General features: G+C 42.1%; 1 protein-coding gene across 1 annotated transcript in view; it reads right to left on the reverse strand.

Moving 5' to 3' along the window:
- Window positions 1-762: 762 nt before the first annotated feature.
- MRAP2 (melanocortin 2 receptor accessory protein 2) overlaps window positions 763-26,761 on the reverse strand; it is a 206,950-nt gene continuing 180,951 nt past the window's right edge. The window contains exon 4 of the mRNA XM_075338423.1: window positions 763-2,586. Coding sequence (XP_075194538.1) covers window positions 2,208-2,586 — 379 coding nt within the window. The 3' untranslated portion in view covers window positions 763-2,207. The remainder of the gene's footprint in view (window positions 2,587-26,761) is intronic.

The following is a 26,761-nucleotide window of genomic DNA, read 5'->3' on the forward strand; positions in this document are numbered from 1 at the left end:
TGTTTTTAGTGACATTTTAACATAGAATGCAGATTTTCAATGCTAAACAAGATATAAAAAAGTCTACACATCCATGTTAAAATACCAAGTTTTTGTCATGTAAAAAAGATGATGCCAAGAAGAATCTCTTTATTACATTTTTCATCTTTAACGTCATCCATAATATGCACAAATCCATTGAAACACAACCTAAAATAATTTTGAAGGGGGAATGAAAAAGAAACCTAAACAATGTGGTTGCATAAGTGTGAACACCCTCTAATAATCAGGAAAGTGGTTGTGTTCAGAATTTAGCCAATCACAAGTTAACTCATGTTAATCAGAATAATAGTCAGTAAACAGTTACTGTCATTTACAGTGATTCTGATTATTTGATTGGAGCAGTACTGCAAGTAAAGCCCCCGTCACACACAGCGAGATTGCTAGCGAGATCGCTGAAACGTCACAGGTTTTGTGACGTATTAGCGACCTCGCTAGCGATCTCGCTGTGTGTGACAAGCAGCAGCGAGCGGGCCCCTGCTGCGAGGTCGCTGATCATTACAAAACGATCAGGACTATTTTTTGCTCGTTGGTCTCCCGTTGTGCAACACGCATCGGTGTGTTTGACGGCGGGAGACTAACTATCTGAATGCAGGCAGCCGGCGTATTGCAGCCTGTAAGCAGTACGCTGGTAACCATGGTACATATCGGGTAACTATGTAAAGCACTTTGCTTAGTTGCCCGATGTGTACCATGGTTACCAGCGTACGCAGTTATAGGCTGCCAGACGCCGGCTCCCTGCACACACAGCCAGAGTACACATTTTCCTAACATTTTCAAAGTTGGATACTACAGAAAAGCTGTGGTGAATAAACCGCTTACAAAACAGAAAAGGGATCTCATTGTTGAAATTTATCAGTTAGGAGAAGGGTGCAAACAAACTTCCAAGTCATTAGATATACCCTGGAACAGTTTCTATAGCTTTGAACTTATTTGCAGCAGTTCACTACTTTTGTTTTAACACACAATGAATGGGTCTTGTATATACCTCCTTATATTTGCTGTAAATGCGAGTACTTGTAGATGGTCATTAAGAAGTAGCTTAAATTTGGTACAACAGTGACATTACCTAGGACTTGACTTCCCTCAAAAATTGCTAAAAATGCAAGAAGAAAATTGTTCCTGGAGGCTGCCAATAGGCCTACCGAAATATTAAAGGAGTTGCAGCAATTTCTGGCAAGTACTGGTTATGTTCTGTATGAGATAATTCCATATATTCTTGATTATATTTGGCTTTTGGGGTAAGCTAGCAAGATGGAAGCCTTTTCTTACTAAAGAAAAACATCCATGCTCAGCTATGTTTTATCAAAACCTACATCAAGTGCTAAAAGTATATGGGGAAAACATGTTTTGGTCTGACTAGACCAAGGTTGATCTTTTTAGCCAGAATTCCAAAAAGTATGTTTGAAGCAAAGCCAACACTGTGCATCACAAAAGAACAACATATCACCAGTGAAGCATGGTGGAGGTAGCATTATATTTTATGGCTGTTTTTTAGCAGTTAGAACTTAAGCTTTAAAAAAAGGTGGAGGGAATAATGAACAGTTCCAAATATTTGTAAACTTTGCATTGAAACCTTCAGGTCTCTGTAAAAAAAGCTGCTGATGTTGAGGAATTTCATCTTTCAGCCCAATAATGACCATAAGCATACCTCCAAATCAACAAAAGAATGGCTTTTCCAGAAAGTGATCAACGGTTTGGAATGGCCCAGCCAAAGCCCAGACCTGAATCCAATTGAAAATCTGTGGGTTTACCTGGAATGGGCTGTACACAGGAGATGTTGCAATTTGACAGATTTGGAGCACTACTATAAAGATGAGTGTGCAATAATTGCCAATTCTAGATGCGTCATGCTGATTGACTCTACCCAAAAAGACTGAATGCTGTCATAGATTAAAAGGGTACGTCAACAAAGCATTATCTTAATAGGGTGCATATTTATGCAACCACATTATTTTGGTTCTTTATTATTCTTTGCCCACCTAAAAACATTTGTTTGTTTTTTTCAATTGAATTGTACAGATTATAGGTGACATTAAAGATTAAAAAAAGTTCTGAAATTGTATTTCTTGGTATAATTTTTTTACACAACAGTGTGGCATTTCTACATGGGTGTGTTGACTTTTTATATACACTGTACTTCCACTTTGATATTGGAACAAGTCTGATCAATTCATAAGGTTATGTTGGCTTGAACATGCTGGTTTATTTTCCAATATGATAGGTGGGTCATAAATGAGAAGCTCCTCATCAACTGAAGATGAGTTTTGGTCTGTGCTCACAAAGTTTGGAATGTTGAATTTTGCATGAGGATCCTCTTCAACGACACGGTTTCTAACAGTCTGGTGAATAACAATTCCATTGTCAATTGATCTGTCACTTGACTTTGCTCTGTCTGACTGATCAACCTCATTAATAAAGCAATGAAAGAGTGACCTAGATTCTTCTGCTCCTTGCTGGTTAAATATTCTTTCACCTTTTAACCTTCTACCAAAGTCCGCTTCAAAACTGTTCATTTGGAATCTCTTTTCAGACAGATCCACATTTCTAGTATTTAATAGGAGAAAAAGTTAAGACATTAGTCAGTCAGTTTTGTACAATCACAAACAATATTAGAATTTACAAATTTACATTACCATGTGCAATTACTTCTAATCACATATACAAATGTTAATACATTACAGTTTTAAAGAGACACTAATGCATTGAAGGAATATATATACTGTCTTAGCCGAAACTGTTGGCACCCTTGATATTGTTCCAGAAAAATGAAATATTTCTCCCAGAAAATCATTGCAATTACACATTTTGTTGTACAGATATTTATTACCTTTGTGTGTATTGGAACAACACAAAAAACCCACAGGGAAAACCAGGCAAATTGGACATAATTTCACATACAACTCTAAAAATGGGCCTGACAAAATTGTTGGCACCTTTCCAAAATTAGAGTAACACCTGTGACAGGTGTGGGCAATATGAAAATCGTGAAACCAGAAGGGGAGAAGTTGACTCAGTTTTTGCATCGTGTGTCTGTGTGTGACACACTAACCATGGAGAGCAGAAGTAGAAGAGAACTTGCTGAGTAGTTGAGAACCAAAATTGTTGAAAAATATCAATAATGTCAAGGTTAAAAGGCCATCTACAGCAATATTGATGTTCATTTGTCCATGGTGCGCAACATAATAAAGAAGTTTACAACCCATGGCTCTGTAGCTAATCTCCCTGGATGTAGACAGCAGAGAAAAATTGGTGAAAGTTTACAATGCAGGATAGTCTGAAAGGTGGATAAGCAGCCCCAATCAAGTTCCAAAGAAATTCCATGTGTCCTGCCAGCTCAGGGTGCATCAGCACAAACTATCCTTCGACATTTGAATGAAATGGTATAGCAGGAGACCCAGGAGGACCCCACTGCTGACACAGAGACAAAAAAGCTAGACTGCAGTTTGGCAAAATGTATGTAAGTAAGCCAAAATCCATCTGGGAAAGTGTCTTGTGGACAGATGATACCAAAACAGAGGTTTTTGGTAAAGCACATTATTCGACTGTTTACCAAGAACAGCATGAAACCTTAAAAGAAAAGAACACCGTACCAAAAGTCAAATATGGTGGAGGCTTAAAGATGTTTTGGATTGTTTTACGGCTTCTAGCACTACGTGCCTTGACTCTGTTAAAGGTACAATGAAATCTGAAGATTACCAAAAGATTTTGGGTCGCAATGTAGTGCCCAGTTTGCGTCCTAGGTCATGGGTCAATGACCCCAAACATACTTCAAGAAGCCCTCAAAAATGGATGAAAACAAAGTACTGGAAAGTTCTCAAGTGGCCAACACTGAGTCTGGATCTAAATCCCATTGAGCACCTGTGGAGTGATGTTAAAATTGCTGTTGGGAGAAGGCAACCTTCAAATAGGAGGGACCTGGCGGAGTTTGCAAAAGACTGGTTCAAAATCCCAGATGAGAGATGTAAGAAGCTTGTTGATGATTATAGGAAGCAATTTGATTGCAGTTATTTGTTCGAAAGGGTGTGCACTGTTTACCAAATATTAAGTTGAGGGTGCCAACAATTTTGGCCACCCATTATTGGAGGTTTGTGTGAATTTATGTCCAATTTTCTTTTTTTTTTGTGTTGTTTCAATATGCACAAAAGAAATAAACATGTCTATAACAAATCACATGTAATTGCAATAATTTTCTAGGAAAAAATACTTCATTTTCCTATACAATTTAAAGTGTACCAACACTTTCAGCCAAGACTGTATCTAATTTTTTTTTATATAATGCAGTGAGATAAATTTATCACAAGACGATACCATCAAATGTTCCACAGCTCCAGTAAGGTTGGATTTGCTGTACATGGGCTTTGTATCTAACAAACATTTGTCTTCATGGAGTTTAAAAGACCTTTGAAGGTATCCTGTGGTACATTGTGTACTATAAGACATTAACAGTGGATTCTTTAAGTCCTGTAAATTGCAAGGTGTAAATTCCATGGATTAAAATTATGGTAGTTTGTCTAGCACCATCCACCAATTCTCTATTGGATTGGATTGAGACCTGAGTAACTACAACATATTGAACATTTAGCTATATTCCTTCAACCATTATTGAACTATTCATGTAGTATGGCAAGGGGCATTATCCTGAGGAAAGCAGTCACACTCACTACCAAAGGAAAATACTACATAATTAAGGGCTATACTTGGTTTACAACAATGTTTAGGTAAGGCTAGTTTCACACTAATATAGTAGTGCTCTTCACTAACACTGAGCCATATGTAATGGTTTCTGTACGAATCTACAAAAATCTGAATTCTAACTCAGCCCCGATGAAGACATTGACTTCAATCAAGCCGATTAAGATCATGTTGACAATAATAGAGCTCTCCGCTGAGCGATACACAATTCAGCGAAGAGTTCTGTATTAGTGTGGACCTTGCCAAAGTGGTATGTTTAAATATCTTAAAATCTAGATCAAGGTCTACCTGCAGAACATTGCAGAGTATCACGCTACTTGCTTTTTTTTCCCATAATGTGGTTTGGTGCCAACTTTTTCTTACCTAATTGTCTACATTATGTTAAACGAAATGTATACAAACCACCTGCCATTTCTTAGAAATTCTGATGAAAGCTGAAGGGAAAATGCGCAATAGGGTCTTACTCAAAGGAAATATAAAAGTAATAAATGACTGTGCTCACTTTATTGGATTGTGCGTCACACAACCAGAATTAAAGCATGTAATCAGCAGCTGCAGAGTCCACGTGCAAAAAAAGCTGACGCAGATCAGGAACAAAGCAGATGCAAAACTGTTAGTGCACTGCTGAAGATATGACATAAATTCAGGAAAAACTGAATTCAGGTGGTTTTATTCAACGCGTTTTGAAGTGTCATCACACTTATTCATCAGAAAATCCACCAAAATCATATTGGTGGATTTCCTTTTGAAGAAGTGGGGTGACACTTCAAAACGCGTTGAATAAAACCACCTGCATTCAGTTTTTTCATGGATTTATGTCAATATCTTCAGCAGTGCAGTAACAGTTTCACATCTACTTTGTTCCTGATCTAATAATTCTGATGCTCACAGGTTCAAACTGTGTAATTTTTGGAGGTGGACAGTGCTGAACATGAATACTCTGACCACGCTGTGCCTATGAAGCCCTATATCTAGCAATCTGTGAGCCACTGTGTTTTCTTAAACTGTTGTACCATAAACAATGTTAAAATTTTTAGGCAATTAGTGCTGCAGTAGCTCTTCTGTAGGACTTGATTACATGTGCTAGTCTTTCTTCCACATGCATGTCAGGAAGCCTTGGTTGCCAATGAACCTTTCACCAGTATTGCCATATTCATTATATAACTGTATCTTGAATATGTTTTAGTAACCAGCTAAAATAACAAAACTTGTGTTACTCCAAATATTTCTGGCCCTATCTGTATGTGTACATAATTTATAATAATTTTATTCATTTATATAGCGCTATTAATTCCACAGTGCTTTACATACATTGGCAACACTGTCCCCATTGGGGCTCACAATCTAGAGTCCCTATCAGTATGTCTTTCGAGTGTGGGAGGAAACCGGAGTACCCGGAGGAAACCCACGCAAACACGGGGAGAACATACAAACTCCTTGCAGATGTTGTCCTTGGTGGGATTTGAACCCAGGACCCCAGCGCTGCAAGACTGCAGTGCTAACCACTGAGCCACCGTGCCGCCCTATACATATACTATATACATGAATAAAAGAGAGGACTTCAATAAATAGTTTTAAAATGATAAAAACATGAAAGGCTATTTCAACAACTTCATCAAACCCATTTGAATTCAAACTTGAGAGTTTGCAAACGTTAAAGCAGCGTGGGGTGTATTGGATTATGTCTGGTGACTCCACTGGAAAATGCTCTATAGGAAGGAAGGATCGTGATCCTGTTGAAGTCAGATCTGTGTTCAAGGTTTAAAGTCTGGACATACTGTGCTGTTCTAATTAGTGACATTAGAACAATGTTTGTTCATTCTTTGTCGCGGTTGTTGGACCCTGTGACTGATGTATCAGTGAACATGGGCATTGCAATATAAATAACAGTTGGAACCATAATTCACAAAGGATCTGATGGAGGAACATTCATGTGTGAGCGTGGATTCAAAATAATGTAGTTACGAAGAATGCTATAGCTGACAACTGGAGAAAAACTACATTACCTTCCATGACAGACATTATTGGTAAAGTATCCCTTCATAACTATTTTGAAATGTGTCATGCTACTGTAAACAATACTTTCTCTTCCTATTACCGTAATGGCAGCCTTGGACAGAAGTTTTCCCTTGTCCTTTCTAAGCATCTCTTCTCTTCAATGTTTTCTTTTTTTACTTTTTCTTTTCTATTCTTCTTACTTTATCCCCTCTTTCTTCCCCCTTTATTATTATTTACTTGTGGACATTGTTTATGTTTCCTTATGTTTAATGCATTATCAGAAATCAATAGTTTAAGCTTTTTCAGCTATGTTTAACGCCTTATTGACGGAGCTAATTTTCACCTTAATGACCAGACCAAATTTTGCAATTCTGACCAGTGTCACTTCATGAGGTTATAACTCTTGAACGCTTCAACCGATCCCAGTGATTCTGAGATTGTTTTTTTGTCACATATTGGACTTAATGTTAGTACCAAATTTAGGACAATATTTTTTGTTTATTTATGAAAAAAATTTAATTTTGGCAAAAATTTTGAAAATTTAGCAATTTTCAACTTTTGAGTTTTTATACCGTTAAACCAGAGATTTCTGTCACACAAAATAGTTAATAAATAACATTTCCCACTTGTCCATGTTACATCAGCGCAATTTTGGAACCAAAATTTTTTTTTGTTAGGAAGTTAGAGGGGTTCAAAGTTTATCAGCGATTTCTCATTTTTACATCAAAATTTACAAAACCATTTTTTTAGGGACCACATCATATTTGAAGTGACTTCGATAGGCCTAGATGACAGAAAATACCCAAAAGTGACACCATTCTAAAAACTGCACCCCCCAAAGTACTAAAAATCACATTCAAGAAGTTTATTAACCCTTCAGGTGCTTCACATGAACAAAAGCAATGTGGAATGAAAAAAAGCAAAAATTAAATTTTACCTAAAAATGCTGCTCTAACCCAAATTTATTCACTTTTAGAAGAAATAATACAACAAAAATGGACCCCAAAACTTGTTACCCACTTTCTTATGAACGTGTTGATACTCCACATGTGGTCAAAAACCTCTGTTTGGATAAATGGGAGGGCTCGGAACAGAAGGAGCAATATTTGAATTTTGGAAAGCAAATTTGGCTGAAATAGATTGCGGGCACCATGTTACATTTACAGGTCCGCTAAGGTACCTAAACAGAAGAATCCCCTCACAAGTCACGCCATTTTGGAGACTAGACCCCCTCAAGGTCTCTATCTAGGGGTATAGTGAGCATTTTGGACCCACAAGTATTTCACAGATTTTGTTAACGTTACGTTGTCATGTTAAAATGTTAATAATTTTCTCAAAAATGTTGTTTTAGCATCAATTTTCTCACTTTTTCAAGAGGTAATTCCAAAAATTTGACCTCAACGTTTGTTATCCACTTTCTTATGAGCGCGGTGATACCTCACATGTGGTCTGAAACCTTTGTTTGGACAAATGGGAGGGCTTGGAATGGAAGGAACAGTATTTGAGTTTTGGAAAGGAAATTTGGCTGAAAAAGATTGCGGGCACCATGTCGCATTTGAAGGTCCCCTAAGGTACCTAAAGAGCAGAAACCCCCCACAAGTGACCCCATTTTGGAAACTAGGCCCCTCAAAGAATTTATCTAGATGTTTGGTGACTACATTGAAGCCCCAGGTGCTTCACAGAATTTTGTAACGTTGAGCCATGAAAATAAAATGTTATTTTTTTACCACAAAATCGTTACTTCAACCAGGTAGCTTTTTTTTTTTACAAGAGTAAAAGGAAATAATTCAGCATAAAATTTATTGTGCAATTTCTCCTGAGTTTGGCAATACCTTATATGTGGTGGAAATCAACTGTTTGGGCGCATGGCAGGGCTCGGAAGGGAAGGAATGCCATTTGACTGCAAAATTGGCTGGAATCAATAGCGGACGCCATGTTGCATTTAGAGAGCCCCTGAGGTGCCTAAACAGTGAAGCTCCCCAACATGTGGCCCCATTTTGGAAAATAGACCCCTCAAGGAATTTATCTAGATGTTTGGTGAGTACCCTGAACCCCCAGGTGCTTCACAGAATTTTATAATGTTAAGCCGTGAAAATAAAAAAAAAAAAATTACCACAAAGTTATTTTAACCAGGTAGCTTTTTTTTCACAAAGGTAACAGGAAAAAAATGCACCATAAAATGTATTGTGCAATTTCTCCTGAGTTCGCTGATCATCATATGTGGTGGAAATCAACTGTTTGGGTTCACGGCAAGGCTCGGAAGGAAAGGAGCACCATTTGACTGCAAAATTGGCAGGAATTATTAGCGAACGCCATGTTGCGTTTGGTGACCCCCTGAGGTGCCTAAACAGTGGAGCTCCCCCACAAGTGACCCCATTCTGGAAACTAGACCCCTCAAGGATTTTATCTAGGGGTATAGTGTGCATTTGAACCCACAGATACTTCATAGAATTTCATAACCTTAGGTAGTCATATTGAAAATTTAGATTTTTTTTTTTTTTCAAAAAAATGTTGCTTTAGCACAAAATTCCTCACGTTTCAAGAGGAAATACCAAAAAATGGAGCATACAGTTTGTTATCCAATTTCTTATGAGCGCAGTGATACCCCATATGTGGTGAAAAAAAGCTATGTTTGGACAAACAGTAGGGTTCGGAACGGAAGGAGCATGATTTGAATTTTGTAAAAGTTGAAACAAATTGTGGGCACCATGTCGCATTTGCAGGGCCCCTAGGTCACCTATACAGCAGAAACCCCCACAAGTGACCCCATTTTGGAAACTAGACCCTTCAAGCACTTTATTCAGGGGTATAGTGAGAATTTTGAATCTACAGGTACTTCACAAAAATGTTGCTGTTGCGCCAAATTTCTCACTTTTAAGCTATGTGCCCACAATCTGGCAACACTGTCTAGGATGCAGTGCCAGCCCTCCTGCAGAGATGTGAGTGTTGTCCACGGGAGAACGCAGCTACCTGTGTATACACTCTGGGTTCAAACTGCTGCAGACTTTATTCTTCCTCCGAAGAACACTTTATTCTTCCTCCGAAGAACACTTTATTCTCTGCAGCATAAATTGACATCCTGCTGCTCAGGAAGCCGCACCGCAGGTCAGTTTATGCTGCAGAGAAAAGAAGTGATGTGGGCATGAGATTTCTAAAAATCCTTCCGCTGTGCTTGTACTGCACAACGCAGCATTATGGACGCAGTGAAAACACTCTGCATCCAAAATGCTGCAAATCCTGATTGTGGGCACATAGCCTAAAGAGCTAGGATTGATGGATGGATGGATATATATCTAACACATATATAATGTCCTACCCCCTGCATATTCTAAGCTGGTGCCCGTTAGTGACTTTCATTGTGTTGTGCCTTGTATTTAGCCCAAATATAAATAAATAATTTAAAAAAACGATGTGGGGTCCCCCCTATTTTTGATAGCCAGCTGGGGTAAAGCAGAGGGTTGCAGCCTATAGACCATAGCTGGCAGCTTCACCTTGGCTGGTGGTCCAATTTGGAGGTCACCCCAAGCTGTTTTTTTATAATTATTTATAAATGATTAAAAAAAAAAAAAAAAAATGTTGTATCCCCCTCAAATTGGATTACCAGCCAAGGTAAGGCAGACAGCTGTGGTCTGGTATTATCAGGGTGGGAAGGGCCATAGTTATTTGGCCTTTCCCAACCTAATAATAGCAGGCCGCAACCGCCCCAGAAGTGGCGCATCCATTAGATGCGCCAATTCTGGCGCTTCGCCCCAGCTCATCCCGTTGCCCTGGAGCGGTGGCAAATGTGGTAATAAATGGGGTTGATGCTAGATGTGTAATGTCACCTGGCAGCAAGCCCAGAGGTTAGAGATGTCACAGCATCTAAACAGATACCCGACATCACTAACCCAGTCAGTAATAGAAAAAAATTAAAGACGACAAAAAAAAATTATTTGAAATAAACACGCCCCAAAACATTCCCTCTTCCACCAATTTATTGAAGATAAAAAAAATTCCGGTCCGCCATAATCCATTTTGGAGGTTCTGGACCTTCTAGAATATGGGGGACACGCTCAGGGAACGTATCCCCCATTTTCTGGAAGAGCAAGCTCTTCCTGTGAGCAGTGTGGCTGCAGTAATCTGAGAATACTGCACTCACACTGCCTCGGCCCAACCTAGGGCAGAGTGACCTGCAGTAACCTCATTCCAGAATATGAGGGGCACGCTGAGAGAACGTACCCCCCATTTTCTGGAACAGCAGGCCCTCCATGTGAGACGTGTGGCTGCAGATTACTGCACTCACACTCCCCCGGTCCACAGTACAGCAGTTGCGGTAGTGAGCTCAGCGTCCCTGCTTGCAGGGAGCCAGCTGACAGCCGCTGTCTGCGCATGCGCCTCCAGCTTTTCAGAGGGAGGCGGAGTGATGGCGGGAACAGAGCGGCAGCCAGGTAACGGGGAAGACCGGGGGCTGACAGGGGGTGATGACGGGAGACCTGGCAGGACCTAGGGACGACTTTTCTGTCGCATGTGACATGTCACATGCAACAGAAATGAGGGAAGGAGGATGAATGCGGCTGCGCGCTACTGTGCGCGTCGCCATCTTGCATGCTCCGGAGGGGAGAGGGGATTGCTCTGGAGAACCGGAGGGGGCTGCGGTGGACAAGAGGGCTCCGGTGTCCCGGAGGAGGGCTCGGGGAGGACATTTCCCTCCGATCTGAAATGTTTGATCATTTCAGATCAGAGAGAAATGAATGCAGAGCCGGCGGTGGCTGCAGTTTTCGGCGCGCGGCGGCGCCATTTTGGATGTTCCGGAGGGGGTGGGGGTGGTGGGGGTTGATTTCTCCGGTACCGGGGGTTTTGGGGGCACTAGGGGCTTATATTTCTTTATCATCTGACATGTTTGATCATGTCAGATGGGAAAGAAATCAGTATTATTTGCCTTTTTTTTTTTTTATGTGATTGGCGGTGTACGATGTATACCGGCAATCACATTATCGGGGTCCAAAAAAAACACCCCGATTCATAATCTTGGGGGTCTCAGCTATCTCCGGTAGCTGAAACCCCCGAGATTTTCCATCACTGGGGGGCGCTACAGGCTTTTTCCGGCCTGACGTCTCAAAGCATTGGAACAGAATAAGTACCCTGTTTTTCCGACGTCTTGAGACGTTAGGCCGTCGCTATGGGGTTAAGAATACTCCTTGATTCTCCATTCCCCTCCTCTTCTCCCCCTTCCCTACTAAAGTTTTTCCCATCCCCTTACCCCATTCCTTAACTTACCCACTCTTTCCTTAGGAATCTGCTTTATGGAAAGAATTTTTTTGCTTTAATTCATCTGCTAATGATTCCTTCTATTTCCTGTATTATTTCCCCTTTTTAATTTAATAAAAATATCTGGAACACAAAATAATGTAGTGAAGAGATTAACTGACTTACAGTATCTCTTTTCAGAGTTAACTAGGGAATAGTGATGGGCGGACTCACAGATAACCGGGCCTGTAAGGTCCAACTAGATTTAAAAAAAAATCTGATTTTGGGCCAAATGCCATATAAGTTTATGGGGACCAGAATCCAGTGATTAAAAATGGTGGCATAAGGGATAGGAGCAAGCGCTTCATACTTACCAAGGCTCCGACACGGCTATGCACTGCTTCCAGACTGATCATTCATTTCCGGTACCATGCATTAGCCTTCATGCATATGCACTGCTTTCCTCGCCCAATAGCGTCTGTGATTGGTTGTAGTCAGACGTGCCCCCAGCCTGTGTGACAACGGCAAAAATTCAGACACCGGATATAATCTCCGTGCGCATGATCAGAAGTTCCGGCACCTTCGGTCATGTGCACTATGAAGCCGGGTGTACGCGTCACAGCTTCAAAGAGGTCTAGTGCGCATGACTGGAAGTGCCAGAACTTCTAATCATGTGCACTGAGCCTAAACCTGGTGTCTGAGGCCGTGACAAAGGAGACATGTACGCACATCACCACCGATGATGTTAGCATTGAATACCATGTTAGCACACCCCTGTGAGCGACTAGTCTCTGTACTCATTAGCATATTATAAACAATCTTTAGACATACTTTTTCGAAAGATCTCTTTATGTATACTACTAGATGCTGGGACAGTTAGACAGGAATTAGTAATATGCACCCAGAACAGCTTGTAGTTCTGGGTGCATATTGCACCTGACAGGGTCCCATTAAGGCATTTTTTTTACTTTCTACAAAGTCAAAAATTTAGATGCACTAAGAGTACTATGCCTTTAAACAATATGATTGTCATGTCTTTGGAGGCTTCTGATAGGTTTATTGGCAACATCTGAGTTACTGTAATTAGAGACACACCTGTGGATGTATTTTAATGCACACCTGAAACACACTGCTTCTTTGTGTAGCATCATGGGAAAGGAAAAATAAATCAGTCAAGATCTCATAAAGAGAATTGTGGACTTGCACAAGTGTGGTTCATCCTTGGCTGCAATTTTCAGATAAAGGTGCCTCGTTCATTCGCACAAACAATTATACGCAAGTACAAACAAGATGGGAATGTCCAGCCATCATACTGTTCAGAAAGGAGGGGGGTTCCGTGTACCAGAGATGAATGTGCTTTGGCCAGACATGTGCATATCAACCCAAGAACAAAAGCAAAAGACCTTGTAAAGATGCTGGCGGAAGCTGGTAAGATTGTGTCAATATCCATAGTGATACAAGTACTATATCAACATGGGCTGAAAGGCTACTCTGCCAGGAAGAAGGCAATACTCCAAAAGAAACATAAAAAAGACAGATTAGTGTTTGCAAATGCACACAGGAACAAAGACCTTAATTTTTGGAGACATATCCTGTGGTCTGATGAAACTAATATTGAACTGTTTTGCCATAATGACCATTGTTACATTTGGAGGAAAAAGGGAGAAACTTTGAAGCCTAAGCACACCATCCCAACTGTGAAACTCGGGGGTGACAGCATCATGTTGTTGGGTTGTTTTGCTGCAGGAGGGACTGGTGCAGTTCACAAAATAGATGGCATCATCAGGAAAGAAGATTATGTGGCAATACTGAAGTAACATCTCAAGATATCAGCCATGACCTTAAAGCTTGGACGGAAATGGGTCTTCGAAATGGGCAATCACCCGAAGCATATACTACCTACAATAATAATACAGGAATCTAGAATTGCTTTCAAAAGTGAAAATTATTTTTATTCATAAGCAAAGTGCATAAAATATCGATTAATTACATTTGGCAATAGGACAACAGTTTCGTTAAGAGTAGGGGAAAGATGGTATAGCCGCACTAAAATTCATAAGGTAGCGATCTTTGAGCAGACGGTGACCAACAATAGTAAATTTTGGGATTAGATACCGGTACTGACTAAATTACAAGAACTCGCAGAGAAATTGATGTTTGAAAAATAAGTGCAAACATGCTTGAATGTCTCCATGCACAGACACTCAGTAACCTACTGCAGTCCAGGTAATGAGACTGCGTATAATGGGATGTAAGTATAATAACCATAGATTACATGAGAGCTACAAATGGATACCATTTAATACATGTGTATATAATATTCAAGCTATTATTTCCAGAATGTTACCATGCATAAATCGAGGCCACACATGCCCTCAGACATGTATAGTATGCTAAGTAAACAGGTTGTGACTCTTCAGTACACTTGCAATACTAGTATTCAGTCCATACCTCCTGACGAAACCAGAGCGGTGAAACGCGCGTAGAGGTACAGGTGATGGTCTCTGACCACGTGGTGACTATCAGACTACTGAAAGATATGACTTCAGGTATGGACTGAATACTAGTATTGTAAGTGTATTGAAGGGTCACAACCTGTTTACTTGGCATACTATACATGTCTGAGGGGTATCTATGTGTGGCCTCCATTTATGCATGGCAGGTGTTAGCAAGGCAACCTACAAACATGTCTCAGTTACACCAGTTTTGTCGGAAGGAATGGGCCCAAATTCTTACCAACTATTGGGAGAAGCTTGTGGAAGGATATCCAAAGCGTTTGACCCAAGTCATACAGTCTAAGTTCAATGGTACCAAATACTAAAAAAATGTATGTAATCTTTTGACTTTGCAGAAAGTAATTAAAATGCCTTAAAACATTCTCTCTCATTATTAAGGCATTTGGCAAATATACAGTAAATAATTTTGATTCCTAATTGACCTAAGACGGGAAAGATTTATTCTGATTTCATGTCAGACAGTGAGAAAAACATGCAGATGTGTCTTTTTTAAATAGTGTATGTAAACGTCTGGTTTCAACTGTAGGGGGATACCTTTTTATGATATGGCTTTATCCTTTCATGTTATAACTTTCATTAGCTCTAGAGCACTTTTATTATTATTTTGGAGCAAATGAAGCATAATTGTAGTATCAGGCTTAGTGGTACAAAGAGTCATAACACTTCCTTTTTTAAAGGCAGAATTCTGGGTTTTAATTCAAGCAAAACGTTTTTACGTAACAGTTTGTTTTATTTTTTTAAATTATCTATCTAAATTCTTGCTTTGTTACTGAATAAACCTGTTATTTTCATTTTTGCCTATCTTCATAAATCAGCATTGATTAACCTTTTTTATTTTTTCATTCTTACCTATATCTTGATGAATTTTACCCCATCAGGCCCCTTCATTAAAGATCAGTGTGTGCAACTCCAGTCTTACTGAATTAAGTTTCTAGTTTTCAGTTTTATCATTTCTGTTTAGCTGTAGCAGGTCAGTGCTTTATATTTGGATCTGTGGTCCATGTAATATACTAAAGTTATCACACGGCAGGATGTCAGGGTACATCACACGGCAGGATGTGAGGGTACATCACACGGCAGGATGTCAGGGTACATCACACGGCAGGATGTCAGGGTACATCACACGGCAGGATACATCACACGGCAGGATGTCTGGGTACATCACACGGCAGGATGTCAGGGTACATCACACGGCAGGATATCCGGGTACATCACACGGCAGGATGTCAGGGTACATCACACGGCAGGATGTCAGGGTACATCACACGGCAGGATGTCAGGGTACATCACACGGCAGGATGTCAGGGTACTTCACACGGCAGGATGAAAGGGAACATCACACAGCAGGATGCCAGGGGACATCACACGGAAGGATGCCAGGGGACATCACACGGAAGGATGTCAGGGTACATCACACGGCAGGATGTCAGGGTACATCACACGGCAGGATGTCAGGGTACTTCACACGGCAGGATGAAAGGGAACATCACACGGCAGGATGCCAGGGTACATCACACGGCAGGATGTCAGGGTACATCACACGGCAGGATGCCAGGGTACATCACACGGCAGGATGAAAGGGAACATCACACGGCAGGATGCCAGGGTACATCACACGGCAGGATGTCAGGGTACATCACACGGCAGGATGCCAGGGTACATCACACGGCAGGATGTCAGGGTACATCACACGGCAGGATGTCAGGGGACATCACACGGCAGGATGAAAGGGGACATCACACGGCAGGATGTCAGGGTACATCACACGGCAGGATGCCAGGGTACATCACACGGCAGGATGTCAGAGTACATCACAGGGCAGGCTGTCAGGGTACATCACACGGCAGGATGTAAGGGAACATCACACAGCAGGATGTCAGGGTACATCACACGGCAGGATTTCAAGGACCCTGACATCCTGCTGTGTGATGTACCCTGACATCCTGCTGTGTGATGTTCCCTTTCATCCTGCCATGTGAAGTACCCTGACTCAGGGTACTTCACATGGCAGGATGAAAGGGAACATCACACGGCAGGATGCCAGGGGACATCACACGGAAGGATGCCAGGGGACATCACATGGCTGGATGCCAGGGAACATCACACGGCAGGAACACAAATACAAGACCAGGCTGGAGTCCAGGGGGATTGCCAGTAACTGGATATGCCGGTTCCTGAATACGCAGGTACCTAAGGATGCCAGGACAATGATTAATCGGACTACAGGCAGGATACCAGACTCAGACAGGTGACTGGACTCAGGGAGTATACTGGACTCAGGAACAGAAGACACCAGCCCTTCAGGAGAAGCACATACAAAGACACATAATGCTCTGCACCTCCTATCAGGAAGAGGAGCCTTAAATAGCTGGTGCCTCCCAGCAATAGGCTGGGGACATCTTAGCAAGGTGCGCACATCTCCCTATAAAAGATTAGGAAGTGCGTGCGTGCGCCCCTTAGGCTGGAGAGCAGGAAACCCCACACAATATGTGCAGAGTCCGCAGCCCAGGTGGGAGCAGAGCCGACCATCACGTGGGCATCCACTGAGAACAACAGCCGGGGACTGCACTTATACACGAACGACAGAGAAGAGGGAAATAGGAACACTGCACAAGGTACAGAGGGACTCCGGCATCTCTAGTATGCTGGCGTCACAGTAAGCCAGTACATGAGCTCCTGTGTTTTTTGAGAACTTATTGTTTATTCCATCATGGTTAAAACAAGTCTTATGGGTTTATAAGATTGCATTAGTAGACTTCTTCTGAATTTGCTATTTAACTCATTTGTTAAACACTCCAAATGAAAAATTCTTTAAACCTCCTTCTTACTTTTTTCTGATTGCAGAAATTGTGTATTATCAATCCTTTCTACCTGTAAAAGGGTGGACCTTTGTTAGTGTGTCCCCTGAAGACATCAGTTGTTTTAGTGCAAACGTTGGTACGTCTTCTTAGTCTTATATGGTTCTTAGTGATTACACCATTTTTTACTCCTCATGACCGTAGTACTAAAACCAACCACAAGAGGTCATTGTCTCCCTGATATGTTTAGATTTCCCTGTAGGCTACAGGATTCTGTGTTCGAGGAAGTAAGGGTTAAACTCCTAGACAGCCAGTGATAGGGAGGAGTTTTAGAGTCAGGAGGAGAGGAAGTTCCTGTTTTAGTGGGCAGTGTGTTGAGGGTATTGAGAAGGAAGGGGTTGTTCTAGTGAAGTTGGTGTGGTGTGACGCAAACAGCACAGAAACAGAAAGAAACCGTTAATGGGAACCTGTTTTAGCTACAGTGGTCACATTGGCAGGCAAGTTGCAGGTGACCTGTGGGAAATAATGTATTTAGTCAAGTGTATGCCAGTAATGGGGGACTTGGTGAAGTGAGGGTGCTGCCCAGCTGAGAACACAAGGAAGAGTGATGAGGTTCTAAGAGCGGTCCTCACAAGGGATAACTGTTTGTGCTGTGGGTGCAGGATACTCAGCTAAGCATAGTGACCCATGGGTTCCGGTGCCATAGAGAAGGAGGGCTAATTTAACTTGCCTCACTAAAAGACTGTTCACAAGAGAAGTGCCATCGCTAGAAAGTGCAATGATTGTGCATCTGTGTTATTCAGAAAATACCATGAAGTGTGAAGCCTTTTATATTCTGTGCTCAAGTGTTGCACCAAATAAAGAGTACTTTGTTGTTATCAATGTGTCTGTTGTCCTTAACTGAAAGTCCCCTGGACCTGGTGGGGAGCTTAATGAGTCTGGCCTGAAGGTACTCAAAGTATCAGCACTAGCAAACATACACCTACAAACCCAAATTTTCTGTAGCATGCCAGGGTGCAGGACAGTTAGCACTCACCCATGGCTACCACCCCGGGCAACTTTACATAAAAATAACTGCAGTTCAGGGCCTGGCAGGCAAATTTTAGTCGTGTGCCAATGCCAAAAAATGTAGAGATACAGGAGCCGAACAGAGCTTACTACATAGATATACAAATTGTCTCTCCAGTAAAGGAGACAAACTCTAGCACAGCGCCACCTATTGGAAGTAGCGATCCTAAAAGTCACAAGTGGATTTTCGACAATCCTTTGCAATATGACTCAGGATATATAAGCCAGATCAGAATCCCAATTTGCAGACACGGTGTTTCGGGGTGCTTGCCCCTCGTCAGTGCAAAGTATGGGGGTGTCTGATCTGGCTCATGAGAAAGCTATGTGGGGACCACGGGGGAACACTATTCTCCTTAAGGAGACTTTGCAAGCCAGTCTGGCTGCCAGGTAAGGGGACTTATAGCTGCAATGCCCCTAAAATTCCACGGGGGAACACTATTCTCCTTAAGGAGACTTTGCAAGCCAGTCTGGCTGCCAGGTAAGGGGACTTATAGCTGCAATGCCCCTCTGGGAAATATTCAAATTGTCTCTCCAGTAAAGGAGACAAACTCTAGCACAGCGCCACCTATTGGAAGTAGCGATCCTAAAAGTCACAAGTGGATTTTCGACAATCCTTTGCAATATGACTCAGGATATATAAGCCAGATCAGAATCCCAATTTGCAGACACGGTGTTTCGGGGTGCTTGCCCCTCGTCAGTGCAAAGTATGGGGGTGTCTGATCTGGCTCATGAGAAAGCTATGTGGGGACCACGGGGGAACACTATTCTCCTTAAGGAGACTTTGCAAGCCAGTCTGGCTGCCAGGTAAGGGGACTTATAGCTGCAATGCCCCTAAAATTCCACGGGGGAACACTATTCTCCTTAAGGAGACTTTGCAAGCCAGTCTGGCTGCCAGGTAAGGGGACTTATAGCTGCAATGCCCCTCTGGGAAATATTCAAATTGTCTCTCCAGTAAAGGAGACAAACTCTAGCACAGCGCCACCTATTGGAAGTAGCGATCCTAAAAGTCACAAGTGGATTTTCGACAATCCTTTGCAATATGACTCAGGATATATAAGCCAGATCAGAATCCCAATTTGCAGACACGGTGTTTCGGGGTGCTTGCCCCTCGTCAGTGCAAAGTATGGGGGTGTCTGATCTGGCTCATGAGAAAGCTATGTGGGGACCACGGGGGAACACTATTCTCCTTAAGGAGACTTTGCAAGCCAGTCTGGCTGCCAGGTAAGGGGACTTATAGCTGCAATGCCCCTAAAATTCCACGGGGGAACACTATTCTCCTTAAGGAGACTTTGCAAGCCAGTCTGGCTGCCAGGTAAGGGGACTTATAGCTGCAATGCCCCTCTGGGAAATATTCAAATTGTCTCTCCAGTAAAGGAGACAAACTCTAGCACAGCGCCACCTATTGGAAGTAGCGATCCTAAAAGTCACAAGTGGATTTTCGACAATCCTTTGCAATATGACTCAGGATATATAAGCCAGATCAGAATCCCAATTTGCAGACACGGTGTTTCGGGGTGCTTGCCCCTCGTCAGTGCAAAGTATGGGGGTGTCTGATCTGGCTCATGAGAAAGCTATGTGGGGACCACGGGGGAACACTATTCTCCTTAAGGAGACTTTGCAAGCCAGTCTGGCTGCCAGGTAAGGGGACTTATAGCTGCAATGCCCCTAAAATTCCACGGGGGAACACTATTCTCCTTAAGGAGACTTTGCAAGCCAGTCTGGCTGCCAGGTAAGGGGACTTATAGCTGCAATGCCCCTCTGGGAAATATTCAAATTGTCTCTCCAGTAAAGGAGACAAACTCTAGCACAGCGCCACCTATTGGAAGTAGCGATCCTAAAAGTCACAAGTGGATTTTCGACAATCCTTTGCAATATGACTCAGGATATATAAGCCAGATCAGAATCCCAATTTGCAGACACGGTGTTTCGGGGTGCTTGCCCCTCGTCAGTGCAAAGTATGGGGGTGTCTGATCTGGCTCATGAGAAAGCTATGTGGGGACCACGGGGGAACACTATTCTCCTTAAGGAGACTTTGCAAGCCAGTCTGGCTGCCAGGTAAGGGGACTTATAGCTGCAATGCCCCTAAAATTCCACGGGGGAACACTATTCTCCTTAAGGAGACTTTGCAAGCCAGTCTGGCTGCCAGGTAAGGGGACTTATAGCTGCAATGCCCCTCTGGGAAATATTCAAATTGTCTCTCCAGTAAAGGAGACAAACTCTAGCACAGCGCCACCTATTGGAAGTAGCGATCCTAAAAGTCACAAGTGGATTTTCGACAATCCTTTGCAATATGACTCAGGATATATAAGCCAGATCAGAATCCCAATTTGCAGACACGGTGTTTCGGGGTGCTTGCCCCTCGTCAGTGCAAAGTATGGGGGTGTCTGATCTGGCTCATGAGAAAGCTATGTGGGGACCACGGGGGAACACTATTCTCCTTAAGGAGACTTTGCAAGCCAGTCTGGCTGCCAGGTAAGGGGACTTATAGCTGCAATGCCCCTAAAATTCCACGGGGGAACACTATTCTCCTTAAGGAGACTTTGCAAGCCAGTCTGGCTGCCAGGTAAGGGGACTTATAGCTGCAATGCCCCTCTGGGAAATATTCAAATTGTCTCTCCAGTAAAGGAGACAAACTCTAGCACAGCGCCACCTATTGGAAGTAGCGATCCTAAAAGTCACAAGTGGATTTTCGACAATCCTTTGCAATATGACTCAGGATATATAAGCCAGATCAGAATCCCAATTTGCAGACACGGTGTTTCGGGGTGCTTGCCCCTCGTCAGTGCAAAGTATGGGGGTGTCTGATCTGGCTCATGAGAAAGCTATGTGGGGACCACGGGGGAACACTATTCTCCTTAAGGAGACTTTGCAAGCCAGTCTGGCTGCCAGGTAAGGGGACTTATAGCTGCAATGCCCCTAAAATTCCACGGGGGAACACTATTCTCCTTAAGGAGACTTTGCAAGCCAGTCTGGCTGCCAGGTAAGGGGACTTATAGCTGCAATGCCCCTCTGGGAAATATTCAAATTGTCTCTCCAGTAAAGGAGACAAACTCTAGCACAGCGCCACCTATTGGAAGTAGCGATCCTAAAAGTCACAAGTGGATTTTCGACAATCCTTTGCAATATGACTCAGGATATATAAGCCAGATCAGAATCCCAATTTGCAGACACGGTGTTTCGGGGTGCTTGCCCCTCGTCAGTGCAAAGTATGGGGGTGTCTGATCTGGCTCATGAGAAAGCTATGTGGGGACCACGGGGGAACACTATTCTCCTTAAGGAGACTTTGCAAGCCAGTCTGGCTGCCAGGTAAGGGGACTTATAGCTGCAATGCCCCTAAAATTCCACGGGGGAACACTATTCTCCTTAAGGAGACTTTGCAAGCCAGTCTGGCTGCCAGGTAAGGGGACTTATAGCTGCAATGCCCCTCTGGGAAATATTCAAATTGTCTCTCCAGTAAAGGAGACAAACTCTAGCACAGCGCCACCTATTGGAAGTAGCGATCCTAAAAGTCACAAGTGGATTTTCGACAATCCTTTGCAATATGACTCAGGATATATAAGCCAGATCAGAATCCCAATTTGCAGACACGGTGTTTCGGGGTGCTTGCCCCTCGTCAGTGCAAAGTATGGGGGTGTCTGATCTGGCTCATGAGAAAGCTATGTGGGGACCACGGGGGAACACTATTCTCCTTAAGGAGACTTTGCAAGCCAGTCTGGCTGCCAGGTAAGGGGACTTATAGCTGCAATGCCCCTAAAATTCCACGGGGGAACACTATTCTCCTTAAGGAGACTTTGCAAGCCAGTCTGGCTGCCAGGTAAGGGGACTTATAGCTGCAATGCCCCTCTGGGAAATATTCAAATTGTCTCTCCAGTAAAGGAGACAAACTCTAGCACAGCGCCACCTATTGGAAGTAGCGATCCTAAAAGTCACAAGTGGATTTTCGACAATCCTTTGCAATATGACTCAGGATATATAAGCCAGATCAGAATCCCAATTTGCAGACACGGTGTTTCGGGGTGCTTGCCCCTCGTCAGTGCAAAGTATGGGGGTGTCTGATCTGGCTCATGAGAAAGCTATGTGGGGACCACGGGGGAACACTATTCTCCTTAAGGAGACTTTGCAAGCCAGTCTGGCTGCCAGGTAAGGGGACTTATAGCTGCAATGCCCCTAAAATTCCACGGGGGAACACTATTCTCCTTAAGGAGACTTTGCAAGCCAGTCTGGCTGCCAGGTAAGGGGACTTATAGCTGCAATGCCCCCCTGGGAAATATTCAAATTGTCTCTCCAGTAAAGGAGACAAACTCTAGCACAGCGCCACCTATTGGAAGTAGCGATCCTAAAAGTCACAAGTGGATTTTCGACAATCCTTTGCAATATGACTCAGGATATATAAGCCAGATCAGAATCCCAATTTGCAGACACGGTGTTTCGGGGTGCTTGCCCCTCGTCAGTGCAAAGTATGGGGGTGTCTGATCTGGCTCATGAGAAAGCTATGTGGGGACCACGGGGGAACACTATTCTCCTTAAGGAGACTTTGCAAGCCAGTCTGGCTGCCAGGTAAGGGGACTTATAGCTGCAATGCCCCTAAAATAAGAACAAAACAAGGATTATTACATAGATAAGGGAGCAAAATCAAGTTTACATAGATACAGAAATAAACTTTCTGCGCAGATACAAGTCAAGAACCATGCTGAATACATAGATACAGCAATATAAACAACCTGACTGCATAGATATGGCAACAGAACCAAACCAAGCTTACTGCATAAATATGGCAACAGAAGCAAGTTTAGTACATCGATACAGGAACAGAAAAAAGCTTACTGCACAGATACAAGAACGAAACAGTGCTGACTACATAAATACAGCAACAAAAACAAGCTTACTACATAAATTTGGTACCAGAACCAACTTTACTGCATAGATACAGGAGCAGAAGCAAGCTTAATAGATATATGTGGTAAAATAACCAAGCTTACTACATAGATACGCAAACAGAAACAAGCTTATTACATTCATATGGCTCCAGAACAAAGCTAATTACATAGATACGGTAACAATAACAAGCTTACTGCATAGATATGGTACCAGAATCAAGCCTACTACATAAATACAGTACTAGAAGTAAGCTTAGTACATAGTTATGGGAACAGATGCAAGTTTATTATATAGGTACAGGAACAGAACCAAGTTTACTACATAAATACTATACCAGAAACAAGCTTACTCCATAGATATGGGAACATAAGCAAGCTTACCACGGCAATAGGACACAGTAATAGAATAAATATGTGGCTTGAAAATTACATGTTATGCTCATAGATTATACAGAAGATATGGAATGAACCTCTTTCGCACACCACTGTTTAAAAAAAAAACAACTTTTAGAAACTTTGACTATCCCCCAAAAATATATTCTGTATAATATATATGAAGTGTGAGGATTCAGTTGTTTTCACACTCCCTGTGCTCGCTAATCACAGCTCTATGTGAAATTTGCATATGATCACATGCCAAACTCTCTCTTCTCTGCTTTTCTAAATTGAAGCAAAAATAGAAGAAAAGAAAATGGTTGGCATGTGATTGTCTCTTAGCAAATTGAATAAGGGGTGGTAATGTGACAAGCACAAAGTGTGAAACAAGCCTAATCCAATAGTATATTACACAATGCTAGTAGTCAAAGTGAATTCCTACAAATGTCCTGGACACCTCTTTAAATGGAACATGTCACCTCTAGAAATGCTATTTGCTTGCAGATGTGGTTTAACCTCTAGGTAAATAGTGTTTAAAGCTTGGTTTGCCAGATTCCTTGAAGAGTTGCGAAATTGGGGAAATGGAGTCTCATTTTTCGAGCCACTGATCACTTCCAATCATTGGGGTGGTGCAGGGAGTAATTAATTTCCCGAAACTTTGACAGCCTGCTCTGCACACACATGCTGCACATACAGAGTAGGCTATCAATCAATATACCAATCAGTGACAACAATCATGTTCACTGTAAAGGGACAGATGACTGTGGCAACTCCTTGCACAACCCAGATGACTTGGGAGCAAGTGGCAGCATGGAGAATAAAACATAATTTTCTCTCTGTAGCCACTGCTCTTCCAGTCAGGCAGCAACACAGGGTGTAAGCTCTGTTTACCTGCAAATTCACCCTATACCTGCAGTTAAATAGTGTTTCTCGAGGGGACAAATTCCCTTTGAAAGGTATTGTTGTACAGTTAGAAGAAAAATATAGTCACCTCTATTGTGTAAGAAACAAACCTATATCAATAGTAAATAATTTACATATGGTCCACACCCCTGTTTTCAGGAATCCTGATATGTACAGTGCCTACAAGTAGTATTCAACCACCTGCAGATTTAGCAGGTTTGATAAGATGCAAATAAGTTAGAGCCTGCAAACTTCAAACAAGAGCAGGATTTATTAACAGATGCATAAATCTTACAAACCAACAAGTTATGTTGCTCAGTTAAATTTTAATACATTTTCAACATAAAAGTGTGGGTCAATTATTATTCAACCCCTAGGTTTAATATTTTGTGGAATAACCCTTGTTTGCAATTACAGCTAATAATCGTCTTTTATAAGACCTGATCAGGCCGGCACAGGTCTCTGGAGTTATCTTGGCCCACTCCTCCATGCAGATCTTCTCCAAGTTATCTAGGTTCTTTGGGTGTCTCATGTGGACTTTAATCCTGAGCTCCTTCCACAAGTTTTCAATTGGGTTAAGGTCAGGAGACTGACTAGGCCACTGCAACACCTTGATTTTTTTCCCTCTTGAACCAGGCCTTGGTTTTCTTGGCTGTGTGCTTTGGGTCGTTGTCTTGTTGGAAGATGAAATGACGACCCATCTTAAGATCCTTGATGTAGGAGCGGAGGTTCTTTTCCAAAATCTCCAGGTAGGCCGTGCTATCCATCTTCCCATGGATGCGGACCAGATGGCCAGGCCCCTTGGCTGAGAAACAGCCCCACAGCATGATGCTGCCACCACCATGCTTGACTGTAGGGATGGTATTCTTGGGGTTGTATGCAGTGCCATCCAGTCTCCAAACGTCACGTGTGTGGTTGGCACCAAAGATCTCGATCTTGGTCTCATCAGACCAGAGAACCTTGAACCAGTCTGTCTCAGAGTCCTCCAAGTGATCATGAGCAAACTGTAGACGAGCCTTGACATGACGTTTTGAAAGTAAAGGTACCTTACGGGCTCATCTGGAACGGAGACCATTGCGGTGGAGTACGTTACTTATGGTATTGACTGAAACCAATGTCCCCACTGCCATGAGATCTTCCCGGAGCTCCTTCCTTGTTGTCCTTGGGTTAGCCTTGACTCTTCGAACAAGCCTGGCCTCGGCACGGGTGGAAACTTTCAAAGGCTGTCCAGGCCGTGGAAGGCTAACAGTAGTTCCATAAGCCTTCCACTTCCGGATGATGCTCCCAACAGTGGAGACAGGTAGGGCCAACTCCTTGGAAAGGGTTTTGTACCCCTTGCCAGCCTTGTGACCCCACACGATCTTGTCTCTGATGGCCTTGGAATGCTCCTTTGTCTTTTCCATGTTGACCAAGTATGAATGCTGTTCACAAGTTTGGGGAGGGTCTTAATTAGTCAGAAAAGGCTGGAAAAAGAGATAATTAATCCAAACATGTGAAGCTCATTGTTCTTTGTGCCTGAAATACTTCTTAATACTTTAGGGGAACCAAACAGAATTCTTGTGGTTTGAGGGGTTGAATAATAAATGACCCTCTGAATAAACTTTTCACAATTTAAAAAAAAAAATAAAAAAATAAATAACATTCTTTTTTGCTGCAGTGCATTTCACACTTCCAGGCTGATGTACAGTCCAAATGTCACAATGCCAAGTTAATTCCGAATGTGTAAACCTGCTAAATCTGCAGGGGGTTGAATACCACTTGTAGGCACTGTATATATATATATATATATATACACATTATATATATATATATATACATTATATATATATATATATATATATATATATATATATATATATATATATATATATATATATATATATATATATATATATATATATATATATATATAACATTGTTAGGAATCTAAAATAGCAGGTTCTTTACTTAACAATCTCATCAGCTAAGCGAATATATACTAAACAAAATTAATTCAAAGCAATACTTTTGTTTTTGCTCCCATTTTTCGTGAGCTAAATTCTAAGATTGAAGACTTTTTCTACGTTCACAAAAGGCCTTTTACTTTCAAATATTGTTCACATATTTGTGTAAATCTGTATTAGTGAGCACAAGACTGCTGGTCATCACATTCGCCCCCTCTTTAAACACGGTAGTCCTCGGCCATACAGGAGTCTTCAAGACACCAAAATATGCATACAAAAGGCATAAAATCATTATCACTCTTTTCTTCTCCAGTATCTTGGTG

The sequence above is a fragment of the Anomaloglossus baeobatrachus genome, chromosome 3 (assembly GCF_048569485.1).
Source record: "Anomaloglossus baeobatrachus isolate aAnoBae1 chromosome 3, aAnoBae1.hap1, whole genome shotgun sequence".
Taxonomy (NCBI): Eukaryota; Metazoa; Chordata; class Amphibia; order Anura; family Aromobatidae; genus Anomaloglossus; species Anomaloglossus baeobatrachus.